The sequence below is a fragment of the Aulostomus chinensis genome, chromosome 11 (assembly GCF_037954235.1).
Source record: "Aulostomus chinensis isolate RoL2024-O1b breed Wild chromosome 11, RoL_Achi_v1.0, whole genome shotgun sequence".
Classification (NCBI taxonomy): Eukaryota; Metazoa; Chordata; class Actinopteri; order Syngnathiformes; family Aulostomidae; genus Aulostomus; species Aulostomus chinensis.
The window spans coordinates 6,990,536-7,007,453 of record NC_141330.1 but is presented as its reverse complement, the minus strand read 5'-3'; the positions used below and the strand labels follow the sequence as shown (position 1 = coordinate 7,007,453).

General features: G+C 42.4%; 1 protein-coding gene across 6 annotated transcripts in view; it reads right to left on the bottom strand.

Moving 5' to 3' along the window:
• Positions 1-5,873: 5,873 nt before the first annotated feature.
• map7d1a (MAP7 domain containing 1a) overlaps positions 5,874-16,918 on the bottom strand; it is a 44,316-nt gene continuing 33,271 nt past the window's right edge. For 3 of the 6 annotated variants that reach the window (XM_086218004.1, XM_086218007.1, XM_086218005.1), the window contains 7 exons: positions 16,579-16,759; positions 14,560-14,664; positions 12,691-12,741; positions 12,540-12,600; positions 10,372-10,453; positions 9,785-10,020; positions 5,874-7,431 (listed from right to left, as the gene is read on the bottom strand). In XM_086218004.1, coding sequence (XP_086074130.1) covers positions 7,421-7,431; positions 9,785-10,020; positions 10,372-10,453; positions 12,540-12,600; positions 12,691-12,741; positions 14,560-14,664; positions 16,579-16,759 — 727 coding nt within the window. In that variant the 3' untranslated portion in view covers positions 5,874-7,420. The remainder of the gene's footprint in view (positions 7,432-9,784; positions 10,021-10,371; positions 10,454-12,539; positions 12,601-12,690; positions 12,742-14,559; positions 14,665-16,578; positions 16,760-16,918) is intronic. The other 3 variants (XM_086218006.1, XM_086218008.1, XM_086218009.1) reach the window with 1 other exon arrangement.

Below are 16,918 nucleotides of genomic sequence, written 5' to 3'. Positions count from 1 at the left end.
AGCAACAAAATCAGAAAGATACTAGAAAACCAAAGTATTTTAACTGCGATGATACACTTTGACTTTGTTTCATATCCTATGTCACTTCTACTTTCGATGAGTGAATAGAAATGTCCAATTAATAAAAAAAAAAAAAAAAATCTGATCCATATAGGAGAGAGATGTTTGGAGTCTGCTGTGGTTCGGAATATTCTTCCTCTGAAAATAACACATTACTAATGTAGAACCATATGAGCAATCTTTTGTGCATATGTTCTGAGCCCTGCTGAAAATAGCCGAACTCTGCACACTTCATCACATTGCATTCACTGCATTTGACACAAGGCCATCAGTTCATGTCAACATGATAGAGGAAGGAAAAATGCTAGAAGAATTTTCTCATTTCGACTCCCTAAATGGTGTCTTTTAAGGAAGCACATACACATACACATTTTAATAAAGTATGAGCCACATGCAGATAAGTTGTAAAAATCTGTGTATTGTTTTATTATAAATATGTTATTTTTAAATACATCTATTCTATTTTGTTCTTATTTCCTATGTTATGAATTTGTAATTTTGAATGAGAGCGCAGCTACATGAAGTATTTCCCTTGGATCAATTAAGTATTTTGGATTCTGATGATGAGGTCAGATGCAGGTGCTGGTTTTTCTTCTGTCTTCACATCAGTAAATGTCCACCTGGTGTTTCATGACAGTTTATGCAAATATGTTTTCTCAGTGTCTTTGTCACCAGCATTCCCATCACTTTATTCGAGCAGCAGAGTTGATCTCTGACCCGTTGCGGTGCGAAACAGAAACTTGTCACAGTGTTTTTTTTAAAACTTTCTTCCTTGCAAATGCCTTCACTCTGACAGTGTTGACAACTCTGTGCCGGTGTCGCCAGGCGGACGCTAGTTTCAGCCCAACCCCCCCACCTCCAGGGTCCCAGGACGGCTGTTCTTGTGTGTCATGCTAACACACTCTTCTACCCTTTTCTCACACACTTCAACCAGAATCAGAAAGACTGTATTGATTCCCAGGTAGACATTCTTGTGTTGCAGGTGCTCCCATTCAAGAATAAAAAAATATCCAAAGAAGATCATGATAAATGGTAAAATAGAAACATGTTAGATAGAAATGTTAAAACAGGAATATGTAAAAAAATAAATAATAATTTAGATTAAAGAAACATACATATATATAAGTACATATATAAAAAGAGTTGTTGGAATTCTTTCTGTGGTTGTCACACACTGGACCTGATTTCTATGACTAAAACCCTTGACCATAAATCAGCAATCTAAAAATGGCAATCCTCTGTGGAGTTCTAACAGGATAAATCAAGAACAAAATGTCTGGAACCTTTACAAAGGAACAAACTAGCTATGGGTGGCGTCATTATTCTCTTGTACAATAGTTAATGTTCTTGTCATGGGTTGTAAATTGTATAGAGATGAAAATTCAAGAAAAGACATTTTGATTGTAATTCAAGTACCATCATTAAATCAGGTGGAAATTCCCACTGGAAAGAACGGAGTCAGTGCAGCCTCATCCGATTACTCCTGAGGTTATGATGTTCCACAGTGGCATAGCAACCAAGACGCACCATATTAGTGAAGATGAACGTCACACAAACACAACAGGTGGTGCTAACCCAACAGCCAACAAAAATATCTATAGGGGTACCACCTCACTGAGCCAATACTAACACAGGCCACCACCAAAGAGGATCCCCTTACTAATTCACACATATTTGGCAACTTCATTTACCCCACGTGAGCTCCTTCATATTGAAGAAAAAGACAACTGAGCAATCCAAAGGTCTTTACTGTGGCTGGCAGTGGGATAAATTCTCACTTATCCAGGAACTGAAAATAACCAACCCTGCAAGATGGCAAAATTGAAGCTGCTTGCCCTCCGTGTGATGAGTGGCAGTGATGCCGTAAAGTGTCAGCTCCAAGAGGAGAAAACAGATATTTGAAATCAAACCTGCACCGCTGTCGAAAATGTTCAGCCTCTAAGGTGAAGTCTGCCATACCACTTTCTCTAGGAATGGCAGTGTTGGTCAGGTGATCATTCAGACTGCATGAAGATTGGGTGGTTTGGAACAAACTCTGGCCCAGACATCCTTTATTCCAAGATGATGAAACCTAAAGATGTTGGTGATTCAGTGATTTTTCCTGCTCCCATGGCGTTGACATTTTTGCTTTTGAGTGAAATGTCTTAGCAAGATTTATTGTTTGGCATTCATGTTCCACTAAGGATTGGCAGTCCCCTAACTTTGGTTTATATTACACTATGTCCCTTAGCAGATGCTGTTCTCAAAAGTGACATAACAATAGTACATTTTGTCAGTAGTAGTTAAAATCAACCACAGTCTTCATCAGCTAAAAGGAATAAAGTAGTCTTGGTTTGGCCAATACCAAAATGCCCACATGCTAAAACTTTATGCACAGGGATTATGACCATGCTGCTCTTACAATTAGTGCTACTTACATACTTGAGGACATTAAGTAAGCAAGTAAATGTTTTACAACCACAATTACAATGTGCTGCATGCCTTGCGAATACAATACACAAGGAAACATGGAGACAAGTTATGGACATGCATTTCTTAATTGCAAACCGCTTGCCAAGAGGTAAAATGTAAAGAAAAAAAGAATTGGGCCAAAGATTGAACCCTGTGGAACTCCACGTTAAAGGGCCACTGAGGAAGCAGATTTTACTGGAAAACTTTCTGTTTGATTGGTGTAATGGGAACCAGTTGACAGCAGAGCCTTAGACACCACAAGATCATACTTTCAGGATCATAACGGGGAGATTTAAGCAGACCCTCATAGAGCCATTATGGACATTCTTATTTAGTACTTGATCTGCAGGTAAACTTCTTATTTCTTAGAAAAACAATGATGTTTTCCTGTGTTCTTTCATATTCCTAACCCAGCCTATATGTCTTATTAATTGCCTTTTCATCAAAGCAGGAGTGTAGCACAGGCCAAGGAAAAACCCACTGAATTTTGGGGCCAATACATTTAATATAACAAATAATGGCATTTTTTTCCCCATTCTTTTTTTCTCAGTTTGCCTGAGTGAAGGTAGTCCAAGTACTCTCCAAGTGCCCCCTTGTTTTCAACCTTTATTACCAACCATGTGGATATTTTTGTTAAAGCCTTGTACTGGGAAACAAGCTGTAGAGAGTCCGACATTAATCTCTGTAGTTTACAAAGTCATCACAAAGTATATGCTCTGGTACAGATCCAATGCAATAAAAGCAACGTTTGTTTGCAACACAGATATTCAGGCCTAATTTTTAATAGCAGTTAACAAAGACATCTCAATACCAGTCAATCAGCAAGCAGATGTATCCATAAAATAAATGTCTAGTTGTCCAATAAATCTGTTCCCACTTTCTCTGAGCATGCTTTTATTCACATACCCCAAGGAAACATTGCATGCATTTAGCTCACAATTATGTGAATGCAGACTGACGTCAGGGTCTGTAAATACTTGGTTTGGTGGAACATGGTATACTCAGGAGGGACATCAAAGAGCAGCCATCAACATCAGGTAGTGACAATGATCCAACAGCTGCCTATTTAGACTCAGCTGCTCCCCCTCCCCACTGACCACCCCTGATGAGACGTTAGGCCTTGGGTCTTTCTGCAACCTCAGAGGGCAGCGCTGGGGTATCGAGGCCCTGTAGGGGACTGAGCAGGGTTGCTTTTAAATCTTGCCATCTCCCATGGGAATAGCAGAGAGGTTGTCCTGCTCTGACAGGGATCAAGAAACAGGCCTGCTGGGAGTGCCAGCCATTCTGTGGCCTTTCATTAATGTACTGCCATCTGAGAGCAGCTGTGTGAAGAGGGCCTGTTGCTGAGCAGATAAAGACGGTTCAGTGAGGCGGCAGTGTGGGGGTGTGTTTGTGTGTGGAGGCGTGAGCATTAACACTGAACCGAGGTTGAGGCTTTGGTGGTTGTGATGTACATATATATATCTGTTGCAGCAGGGGTCTTATCTGAAGTGGGACTCCGTGGTTTGACCCGGTGCTGACCCCCCATCTTGTTAAAAGTGGAGGTGCGGGTGACACACTTGCCATTCTGAGATATTTGCAAGATTCCCCTTAGTCCTCAAGCGCAGAGATTTATGACTGAAACAACAGCGAGCGTGCGTCCAAAAGCCAGCTGCCTGAATACTCTGCACCGAGCCACTTTAACACAAAGGTCTGACAACATTCCCATGCTCTCTACAGACATGACAGGATGTGTTAGGTTTTTTTATATGTGAACCTTAACAAGAGGTTACTCATCCACACCCAGAGAGGGAGAGTAAGTATAGAGTCTGGATGGTGAGACCACTAATGCACCCAAGAGTCGGAGGAGATAATACACCCATCAATCAAAGTGAAATGAACGCAGCGGGCAGTTTTGATGCCAGCTAACCAGGCTATTCTGGGACTGACTGTCACTAACCTTAACTGGCTGGGACCAGATTTATTCACTGATCATTAGTGCATTTCGGACCATAACCCTCATCCAAAAAAAACCTCTCCTCTTTATGGATGTATTGCCTCTTTTTTTCTTTGAATTTCTTCAGAAATTGTGCCACTACTCAGCCTGTAACTGTGCACTACCTCTTTGACACCTCCCTAAAAATAGAGCCCACTAATCCTCAAGTCCCCTCTGAGAAGTACTACACATACCAGGGATTGACCAGTATATCATCTGCCTCCAGAAACTCGGAAGTGTTGGGATTGTAAAAATAAATCCATGTACTTTTGCTATGTATTTAGATTTGGAGTAGATATATGCTATTCAGATCTGTACGCAAGTAACTTTCAAATTCACACGTAGTTCTATCTAACAACAGGGGGTATAAATCCAGAGAAATTCAATATGTCGTCTACCACCGATGCTGCAGCGCTGCACCCTCTGGTGGGGTTGATGAATACAGCTTTTAACAGCAGCACAATCCTGTGGACAACTGCAGCACTAACATATTGAACATGGGAGATCATGTTGTCACAAGTCATTCACACTTAGGAGCCAGCAGACGTTTACATCTCACAGAATGAAGTTTGGAAAGCCAAGAAGCTGCTGAAAATTGAACTTGCCAGCTATATGGGGTGATGTCTTTGTTGAAGTCTTGGTTATATAAGTGCCGTATTATTTCACATGTTGAGGAAATACTTGACGTATACTTTGTCATTAAGTCTGGACTTGTTGATTTCTCACAGACGCAGCCGGGCGGGGCGGTGGTCGTCCTGCAAAAGTAGGTAAAGACGCAGCATTTGGGAGATAATTTATATGACCAGAAGTACGGTCACAATCACAGGTTTTCCATAATAATCATCAATCTTTCATTATGTTAACAGTTTTTTTAAACATAATTCTCACCTCAAAATTGAATTCTAGCCCTTGATAGAGTATGACTGATATATTGGTGAGGCTGATAATGGCCTCGATAATATCGGTCCATATTGGCCTATCACAGGTGGAACTGTATCAGTATAATTGCACAAGATGAAAACTTTGAATAGAAAAAAAAAGATGCAAATGATGTGATTTTCCTTTTTTTTTGGTCATAGGTTTGTGACAGCCACATGTAAAGGATCATTGCAGAAAGACGACTGGCTCATTGATCAATTTTTGAATTTTTTTACTCCCCAATATCAGTCTTGCCTAAAAATATCCAGTATCAGTCAAGTTTTTTGATGTCCATCCATGGTAAACTTTACTGTTGAAAATGTAAATTATGGAGTCCTCATTAAATACAGTTGTAAGTGTTTAACAACCACAATTGAGGGATTATCGCATAAATACAGAGTTCTCACATGTTATCAGGATTGCCCCCCCCCCCCCCCCCCCAAAAACCCTGCAACAGTCCGGCCCTCCTTTTTTCTTCCTCATGCCAATCTTCTGAATCTATTTCACTAAAATGAAAACAGTGCAAAAGGTCACTGAACGTATGTGTAGCTCAGAGATCTACACTGCATGCTGCTCATATCTAATGTAACCCACTGTAGGCGGCAGGTTGACAAAATGTAGTCCCTCCGCTCTCTGAGCACGTTTCACGAGTAGCTATATGTCATTTAAATCAGATAACTTCAACATGGCAACCGGTAGAGACATTAACAGTGTTTTGTAATGAAATTCAGCTGGCCAGAGAGCTGGAGACAGAGCGAGAGTGCTGGGCCTCGAACTGGCCACGCTATAGTGAAAGATGGCAGCAGATAGGGTGGCGTGAACCCTGTGTAGGGATTTTGTAAAAGGAAACCCAAAGTGAATCACACAGCTGAGCCAACTCACATGCCTCGTGCATCAACTGTACTTCAGCACTACCTCCAGATCTGTTTTCTTGTGGTTGGCCTGCGCTCAGAGGGCTTATTTCCCTTTTGACAGTCTAAACGTTACTGAGTCACAGCAGAAAAGAGACAAATTCATCACAAATGATGATCCACGTCTCTGTCGGTTTACACACAATATGTCATTTCCCAGTATGAAAGTTTACACAGAACAAATAAGATTAAAGCAGAGACTGGACAGCGTGTCTTTAATAAGACTTTAGATACGTCTCACTGACCTTGTAACACACATCAAAACATATTTATAGCATATACACACACATACACACACCTGCGCTTCAATATATGAGAGAAACCTGGGTCATGCTGCGCATGTAAGAACCTTAAATAGCAGAGTTAAGGCCCTGTTTATAGGGATTTGACCTTAAAAGCATGAGTCCTGGTTTCCCAACTGTCTCCGCACTCATCGTTACATCCGGTTCTGCTTACAATCAATCGTAGCTGAGGACGACACACAGCATGTTTATACACAGTTAGAAGCTGTTGCATTTGAACTTAAAATATCTTCTCGATTTAACTTTACAAAAATGCTTACGTGTATCTTTTTACAAACCAGAGCAATCTGGGTTATACTCAGTGGGTCTACCCAGATCAGAGTAGATTAAAACTCACTCCCTTTCGTACGGTTTGGATCGCTCCCCTCGACAAACAACGCTCATTTACATTATTCACAAAAAATGTACCCAGTCATTTATAGTTTTTCTTTCAGTTAAATAACTAAAACAAAGAAGGGAAAAAAAAACACTTTTTCAGCTTACTGTAATATTACTTAGCTGTACTATAAAGTACAGAGGATGATACGGTCCAGTCATAAGGTGCATGGAATCGGTGCCACAAAGATCTTTACAAATGTTAACACTGATGCACCTCCGTTACCCGTAGCAACACCCTTCATCCTCTTTTTTTCTCGTGTCCTGATGCTACGTCATCATCTTTAGTGGCCCCCGTTTATCTTCAGAGAGACAAAAGTTTGCGTTTAGTTGTTGATTGGCACAGGTCACAGGTCCCCGTGAGTGTGACGGCAGGGCTGAGAGAGGTCAGTGGCCTACGGCGACCAACACTTCAACACTGGAACGTGTCACAGGACTTCTGTGAAGGAGGCAAAGGGTTAAAGGTCAGAGGGAGCAGAAGTCATTCAGGGTTAATCAACTCATTAGACATGATAGAGTCCGGTTCCTGGCCAAGTCTTGGTCGCGAGTAACTAAATCTCAGAGAGAAAACGTAAAAGAATGTTTACCACATTGCAGGATACACAAAGCCACTTGAGTCTGACTTAGCAAACAAGTGAAAAAGCCTCGTGTTTGATTTGAGACTTAAAATAATCTGACCTCCTATGGAAGTATATGTAATCCTCAATCAGTCTTAATGTTGTGACCATAAACCTCAGCATGAATGTCTCCAGGGTCAGAGCCATCTAGAGTATCCACATTTACTCGAGTGAAAGTGAGAAGGGTGAACGTTAATCTTTTTTTATATGACTGGGCTGACAGCATGAGGTGGTACAAAGATGAATGATGCAAAACAGATTTAAAATAGTCAAGTAAAATATGATTTCAAGCAAATGTTATCGTCTTTCCTTATATTTACATAGCTGGGACTGCTGACTTGTCTTCAAGCTAACAGCTGAAGCTTAGGATCTCATCAAGAAGGTGGAGAGTAGGGTGCTGCTGACGTTGCCATTGCGGGTGGGGTGGGGTGACTGAGGGGTGATACGGTGCTTAATTGCTTGGGGGTTCTGTTTCTAACCCTTGGCAGTCAAGCACTTGTGCATAGGGGCTCCTCATCACCTTTGCCATTCAAGGAATTCTTCTCTGGCTGCAAGCCCAAGTCAGGGGGGCTGCTGAATAAAAGCTGTCATCAGTACAAAGATACCCAGCTTCTGCACTATTTCTTCCCAATAACATCTCCACCTTCATGAGAGGAAGTGGAATCTCAACGCTGCACCAGCCTTTCCTCAGGGCAGGGCTACTAAATCAGTCCAATCTAAATTCAAATTTTGGCAATGATGATTAAAACAAAATAGCCAAGATTTTCTTGATTTGTGGTGGAATGACAGATTAAACCATCTGGCTAAAGAAGAAATCAGCTAACTGATAGCATCTCCGTTAGATATCTTCCTAAAATCAAGCTCTTTTATCTAATTTGAAATCTTTAATCAAATTTGCTGATGACGATCATTTTAATTATCACAAGGAAAAAAACACAGTGTTGAGACTTTCAGTAGCGTTAAATAATCCTGATGCCAGTCTTTTAAATAAAAAACATTTGACTTTTTTTTCCCCCTCCTAGTTGTGGCTCCTCCCCCCCTGGCCAGGGAAGGGCTGCATTCTACCACACACTTCCCCCCGTTACATGTGGAGTCACCAGCCATTTCTTCTCCTTCCCCTCCCCACTGAACAAGCGCGACCAGACGAGGGGCTAACCAGTAAATTGTTGGGTAAATGGTTGACGTCTTACAAGCACACTGGTATTCAAGACGAGACTGACTGGTGCCAGCTTGTTCAATCTAAACTTATCCTCATGCCTTCAATCGATAATTTCCAAATAAAAATACACAGTATTAGGTATGAGAATGAAAACAATGGCAAAGAAGATTTGTAGTTTCACTCTGAGGCATTTGCTGGAGAGTTGCAGAACAGAAAATGTGTTTTAGTTATTAGTCTCACATCAGGAAACACAAACAAAATAAAAACTACTGCGGGGAGACTGAACTCTCCAAGTTCATCCCTTGGAAACCTGAAGCTGCTCATGAGCCAGATTATCCGAATGATCTCTATATTCCTGTCTTTTAGTTGCAACGGTGGGGGTCTTGGACGAGGCCACACGGTCGGTAGCTATTTATAACAACCACGATTTACACAAAAAGGCTGTTTGTGATGGTAAATTGCAGGTATTAATGGCTCTGCAGATTTCTGTCTTGCCTCGTTTTCCATTCCACCATCTCAGGCTTGATCTGCTCAAACAAACACACAGGCTTGGACTGAAGAATGCACGAGGGACACACGTTCTCCCTTTAGGAACACTGAGATTTCTGTGAGCCTTCACATGGTTTCTACATCCAGCTCAGCATAAAGGTTCACTGCAAATGAAATATGGGCAGTGGGAACAGATGAGAAAGCGAACCAGTGAGTCACTGGTGCTAAACTTAACCAGTTCCTTTGACTCAAAATGTGATGACTGATATTGCAGAGATATTAACAGTTAAACTATCTTGTTTCTTTGTGCATGTCAAGTTATGCAGTTAACATTTAAGGCTTTCCAGTCCTGATCCTCACTGAATTTTAGTTGTTATGACTCTGCATGCCTGGAATGGCAGGGGTTAATGACTTTATCCCTGCTGTTTTCCCTCTGAGATTTGTGTTGTGGCCTCTCAAGGGTTGGTGAAGCTCTTTATGTGTCTGTTTAGAAAAAACAATATCATTCCAGTAACTGTAAGCAGTACCTGCGACATGCTGAGGCTTCATGGGTCCAGCTTTTTTCATGAATGACTCCTCACTTTCAAAGCTGAGGATGGGCTCGGGGGTCATGCTGCTCTCAGACTTGTCCAGCGTTGCAATTGTGGTGTTGCCATGATTGGCGAGATGTATGATATCTTCGAAACGAGCTGCGTCTCCTTTGGTGGACAAGCCATTTTCATGTCTGGTGGGCTGGACCCCATTAACCACTTGGACCGAGGGGCTGTGTGGGAGAATACAAAGCAGGATATGATTATGGTTATGATGGATCACGATGACTCAGAAAACCAATGAGTCATTTTGCTGATTACAGTAGTCTTTTTCAAGTCAATCCCAAGGAATGTGTTCATAAAGAATAAACATTTCAAGAGCCCGGTATCATAACTGTTTACTGTGGGCCAACATCGCATGCTTCCTTGTGTTTCCATTTAGGTTTTCAACAATGCAAACCTCTTGCAGACTTCATTAGGACACAATTCCTGAGAATCTTCTGGCACACAAGTTTTATACTGTTCACGGTGGTCTTACAGTGACATGAGATGTGAGGAACTTTCAAAAGGAGCTTTAGTTTCACCTTTCTCTCATACTGGTCTGTCCATTCTCTGTCTTGTTATTGGGCTGGATGACCTCAGGTCTTGGCTGATAGTCAGCAGATCCTAGAGGGAACAAAGTTAAACATTTATTCTGTGTTTCAAGCAATCAAGCTAATGTGCTGTCACACACACATACACACACACACACACACACACACACACACACACACACACACACACACACGGGGGACATTTCTGTCATCTGATCGAATCTCGGCTTTCGGACCCTGAATACAAAGTTTTCTTTCTCCTTTGTAGCAGCTCGTTCCAGATGTCTGTACGTGGTCATCTGCTCCAGGCGGACACTCAGGGACGTTTCCCCTCGGCAGCCTTACGGAAGTTAAGACAGGAGCTAAAATGTCTTGTTTCAGAAAGTGGATGAACTGACAGGCAGCATAAAAGGTGGTTATAAGATACTGAAGTATTTCTTGAACTGTGAATCATGCAGTTACTCTAGCTGAGTCCCAGAATAAAACTAGAAGGTCACTCAGAGAGTGACTAGCTCATAGCCAATAGCTCACTCTTAAATAAACTCCTCAGGATCCAGACTTAATCCAACACTTTCACTTTAATAATCCCTGTAAATATGACTGGATCTTCACCTAAAAAAAGGTCCATGAATTGATTTCTAAAGAAATCTTGGAAAATTTCAAGAAAGAAAATGGGGAAAAAGCCATCCTGGATCAGCCCCAACACACTCCAGAACAACAGAGGTGTTGCTGCACACCACCTGAAGGCAACACAGTGTATTTACCGTGAAAATCAATGAATGTTTTTTGCTTAAATTCAGACTCATCAAACCTCAAGTTTTGTATTCAAAATATCAAAATTAGCCGCCTCACCATAGAAACAAAGTTCTATGAAAAAACTCTGATAGTCCATCCAACCCACTAGAAGCCGTAAATTAGTGTAAAATCTCAAGTGTAGTAATTTCCTCTTGTCACCAGGTGGCGCTATGATTCATCTGTCCCTAAATGTAGCTGATTCTTCCTCGACCCGCACAACCATCCACCAAGTTTGATGAAAATCAGCCACATAGTTTCTATATAATCACTCTTACAGAAAAACAAACACATCCGGCATCCAAGACAGAACTGGAAATCTCGTTGATATTTAGCTTTAATGACCTTCCATTATCTGTGACACGCTGTCATATCTTAATCGGACAGAAAAGGAATGCCAAATTTTTCCAGGGCATCCTTCCTGTGTAGCTCCCCTGACTCAACTCTGCTGAGGACATGGATGTGGTTGAGACAGATCTGCACAAGCCTGACTAGCAAACCTCCAAAGCCTCTGACCAGATCAGTAGCTAGCTAACGTCTTCCTGCATTGGGGAATTTTGCCAGAAACAGCATAATCCCCCCGACTGCATTCATTCTCCTGCATTTTATTGATACACTGTACATGATGTTTAAAGCGCTTCACAAACGGGGCGTGCAAGTTATATGTTTGTTAGTCAATTAGTGCGAAGCCCAGAGTCGGTCTCTAATTATAAACGGAGAGATGCGGGTGCTGGTGATGCAGCATCGTGTTTTACTTCTTTTGTCAAAGGTAAACGTTTGATAGCGACTGCGAGGCTGCTGCCAAGAGCCCACTCATCCTGTCCAGCCCCTCAGTCCCAGGGCTTGGACAACAAGCAAGCACACATGGGTCCTATTGTACACTGAAGACGAACTCTAACTGCAGCTGTGCAGGATGTGAGGCCGAGAATATAATCAACTCAAGTTTTCTCACAGAAAAACGATCTAATGAACTTAAAACCAAATAACCTGGAAGATAGACGAAGCAGACGATAGACAGGGCAGTTGTGTGTCATCAGACATTACTGAAGACTTGGACAACAGTCAGAAAGGCTGATCTGTGACATCATGAGTCAGACACTACTTTAAATGCATTATTTGTTCCTGTGGGTTCGGTAATTGATACAGTGAGAGGTTGAGATCTACTTCTAAGAGCGTTCTGGAAACCAGCTGCTCACAAAGCATTCACTTTGTTGTAAATCACCTCCCAGATAACACGTTAATGGAAGATCAATTACGACAATTACCCTCAAAGATTCCTGAAGATTACAGGCTGGTATTGAGTCATGTTTTCCCTCAAACACTCGAGGAGATTTTGTAAAACACAAACCGAGTGATGCTCTGCTTACCCTTGCTGCTCTCGTCCTCTTTGTCATTGACTTGAGGGGGCGGCGAGGACTTGGTCTCTTTCTGTGAGGATGACAGAGATTTTCAGCTCAGCTTTCATTTCAGATGTAACAAAGAGTTGCTTCTTCTTTATGCTTGAACAGTGAAACACACCTTGTCCCCTCCATCTGTTTTGCGAGTCCTCTTCATGATCTCCTCCAGACGCTGCAAAAAAAAAATTGAAGAAACACACAACGTCAGAGAACCGTGTCATTTCTATGCATTCAGTCTTAATCAAACCTCATGCTCAGGTGCCGCGGCAAAAACGCACGGCCGTTCACTTGAATGAATGACAATGGGACAGTTTGTTCCAGCTGCGGGGGTTTGGTCAGTTTTGGAGAAGTGCAACGTGACATCACACTGTGCCAGCCAATAATGGATGCAGTTGTTACATCTACCAAAGAGAGGGTGATTTCAATGCTGCTCGTCTGTGTGTAAGCAGGACGACACCGATATAGGAGGCAGATTTTCACCAAACCTGGTGGAGGAGTGTGGCACGGGTGAAGGAAGAATAGACAGAAATTGCTTTATTTTAAACATGAGGTCTTGCTAAGATGCCTGTGCCCTCTAGTCTATTTCATTTAAAGGAAACCGGGCTATCAGCAACTGAAGCTGTTGAATATCTCTGTCAGTGTTCTTAGTAGGTGACATTTAGATCCCCATCATATTTTAACAGCTATTTGAAAAGGCTTCCTGTCTCTTGTGTCTCTTGTTGGATGGCTGTTCGCTTTCAGTGAATCCAGGCAGGTGGAGGGCTGAGTGAGTACTGATGAAGCAGCACTTGTGTGTTGAGTTGGACAGTGTAGGATGGTTGAAAAGTGGAAAGTAGGGCAGAAACAAAGAGCTCAGTCTGCTGTAACTAAAAGGAAAACCTTTCTGGCTGCCGTATGAATGTCAGGCAGAATGTGGATACAACATACGACCTTCATTTGAGGACACAGATAGCCTGACACAGCTCAACCACAACTGCAGCTGCCACTCATAAAAGAAAAGCATTCTTTATTACCTAAGATTATTCACAGAGAACTCATACACTCATGGCTTTGGCATCCGGTTTGGCTGACAAAAAGCCTGCTTCAGGATTTAAAAAAAATAAATAAATAACAAAAAGTAAAGTTGCTCCACCAGGATGCTTCAAACCACCTGTGAACGCTGGCTGCAGCCTTCGCTCTGTTCAGATAATGACAAAAGTGGGACAGTTTTGGTAGAGGACAGTAACAGAGTAGTAAAGTGTGACGAAGCTGCAGGCTTTGGGGAAGAGGACGTGCTGTTCTTGTGGGCTAATTTCAGCAGAGATCCAGGCCCGGGCTGGCTTAGCCAGGCCTGGCACGCCTTGATAAGGACCTCTCACACGTGGGGAGAAGATGAGGGAGGGAGAGAAATGCTTGTTTATCAGCTTATTGTGGATGTGGGTGGTACACGGAGAGTAAATGTTCATTGTGCATTGGCACACATACAAAGATCTGCGCGCGCACACAAACAAACACACAGATGACTGGCGCGGCGAGGGCTCCCTTATTAGTGTTTATATATAGCCTCACGCTCACATAGGCACTGGAAGCTCTATTAAATCGTGGCATGCGGACAGCCAATCCAGGATAAGCCAAAAACATCATTCATCTTGGTTTCAGGGATTCAACTTTCAAGCCTGCTTTTGTTGTATCAAAAGGCCGACCACAGAGTTAATGTACCCCAGCATATAATACCTCCATTGAGGGAGGAGAGCTTGTTGTAAATGGACTGTACTTTGTTATTGTAACAAGTAGAGTTCAGTATTTAGAGCGGAACTGTTCTATTAAATCAGGGGGATTTACAGATTTTTTTTTTCTTTTTGAAAGCAAATTATATTATTGTTCCAAAAAAGAAAAAAACTGAGAACAAAACTTATTTTGCCTGTTTAAAAATGTGTATTTCCGCTTTGAATTGGATGAGTGAAGCCCTGGCTGAAAAAGTACTTGTAGGAGGCCAGCTATACTGCCCTACCCTTTTCCTCTCCAGCCTCTCCTGCTCCTCCTTCTGGAAGTGTTTCTCCCTCTCCAGACGCTGCTTCTCAGCTTCCTCCCGGGCTTTAGCCTCAGCCTCTTCTTTCTGAAACACACAGGCAAGAATCCAGCCGTGATTTTAACGCAGGCAGTAGAGGGAAAAAGAACTGCAGCCAGACTTACATGCCTTGTGTGGCCTTGTGCGTAACAAGGGCGTGGTTGCTCGCAGCAATTATTGTTTACAACCACAAAAGGCATATTTTTCTGCACCAAAAGGATCTATTTTCAACATTTACAGCCTTGTGGCAACGTGAAAAACAATACTTAAACCGCTGCATAATTACATTGGATTCTGCAAATGACACTTCTGTGAAAGCCCACAAGGGGGTGACAAAGTGTAAACTCTGGAATGGGATGAGCACCAGCGCTGGTCATGTCAAAGGTTTAGAGGATAAACAAATAGAGATGAATAGCCACATTTCCTCTTTCATCAGTTTCTGCTCATTAAGGATAATCTTGCTCTGCTTCTTCTCTTCAGCTCAACATCCACAAACACTGGCAGATTCAAAATATTGCTCATCCAGGTTAATGGATGGAAAGTAAAAAGGTCAGCTCATGTAGCGTCCTGCTCAAGAGCTGGGATAAATATTTCCCTCTAAAGACCTTCAACAGCGATCCAGCGACAGAAAACACTGGGCCGTGTTTTTGGTGCAGTTCGTTATTAGGCAGCAAATCTTTGCCAAATTATTGTAATCGGTTACAGAAACTGTTATAGGAGTGAAAATACACATTTTTCTGTTTGTGTAAGGGCTGTTACACACCTGAAGCTCATTTGCTCTGGTCTGAATAATAAACTTAGGAGCATTTCTCCCTTTGTGTATTTGTTTTAGTGTGTGGATGGTAAATGGACCCAATTTTACCTCGCGCTTTTCTACCTTAGCGGCACTCAAAGCATTTTACAGTGTCATCTCATTCACCCATTCACACACACACACACACACACACACACACACACACACACACACACACACTGATGATGGAGGCTGCCATGCAAGGCACCAACCTACTCATCAGGAGCAATTATGGGTTCAGTATCTTGCTCAAGGACACTTCGACGTGGTCACCGGGGTCGAGGATCGAACCGGCGACCCTTCAGTTGCTAGACGGCCACTCTACCCCTGAGCCATGCCGCTGGTCATGTCATAGGTTTAAAAACAAATATTTGTTTTCACAGAGAAAAATACAAGCAAACCAAGATGCGTCACTACGAACCACATTAAGCGGCAGTAATGCACCTATAAGCTTATTTGCCAACCGCCAATAAACCCAGAAGAAGAAGAAGGGGGACATTGAGTGTTTTTGTTGGTCCAATGTGTCCGGGGCAGCGGTAAGAAAGTAAATACAGAAAGAAGTTTAGTTCTACTACTTTATTTGTACACAGGGTTCATACCTTTCCATCTCTATGACGTTTCCATGCCTGGATGACAAGTTTCACTACTACAACATCATTTTGACATGGATTTCTCTATGTGCCCCTAACTTAAATCAATGACTTGATTGATGATTGATTTATTTTCAAAACTTTTCCAGGCCTTGAATTTTCCAATATCAACTTTTCTTCCCTTCAACACAAACAGCTACGGTTTTGATTCTCTGTTGCATCCAAAAATGCAAAGTACTTGGTTACAGTTGCTGTTTAGGTTAAAATTGTGGACTAAGGCGTTAGCTGTGGTCAGGTAGAGGTCAGGCAACGTTCTCAGCACGAACACATGCCGCACCAGACTTTGGCAGCTTATCAAAACACCTCCTCAGTCCGACTGGTTGGTCTGTTTTTGCTGCGTAGCAGAGTGCACACCAAACTGCACCGAGCTGGACAACAGCATCGATGTCACCTGAACAAGAAAGGCGCTGTATGGCAACTATCATTTATACCACAACATACCATGAATGACTGCTGCAGGCCTAGCATGCTAATCCTAGTGTGTTTTTTCCATGTGCTGGTTGTTAAAGGTCAGCATACCTGTTTTTGCAGGCGAATGTTCTCCTCCTGCTCAGCTTTGGCTCTCTCCTCTGCCTCCTTCTCCTCCTGCAAGCGTTGGGCTTCGTCCCTCTTGCGCTGCTCCTCAGCCATAGCTTGGGCCTCCTCCTCCCGGCGACGTCGCTCCTCCGCCTCCCTCGCTATTCTCTCCTCTCTCAGGATCCTGCAGCCATAAGGATTGAAGGTGAACATTTGCCACAGAATCACATGCTTCTCATTTTAAAATGATTCTACTGATAGGACTTCTGTTATCAAATTTCTGTTCTGAATCAAACTGTTTCAGGAAATGGTAACAAAAATTGGAAGTATGCATTTGGATGAT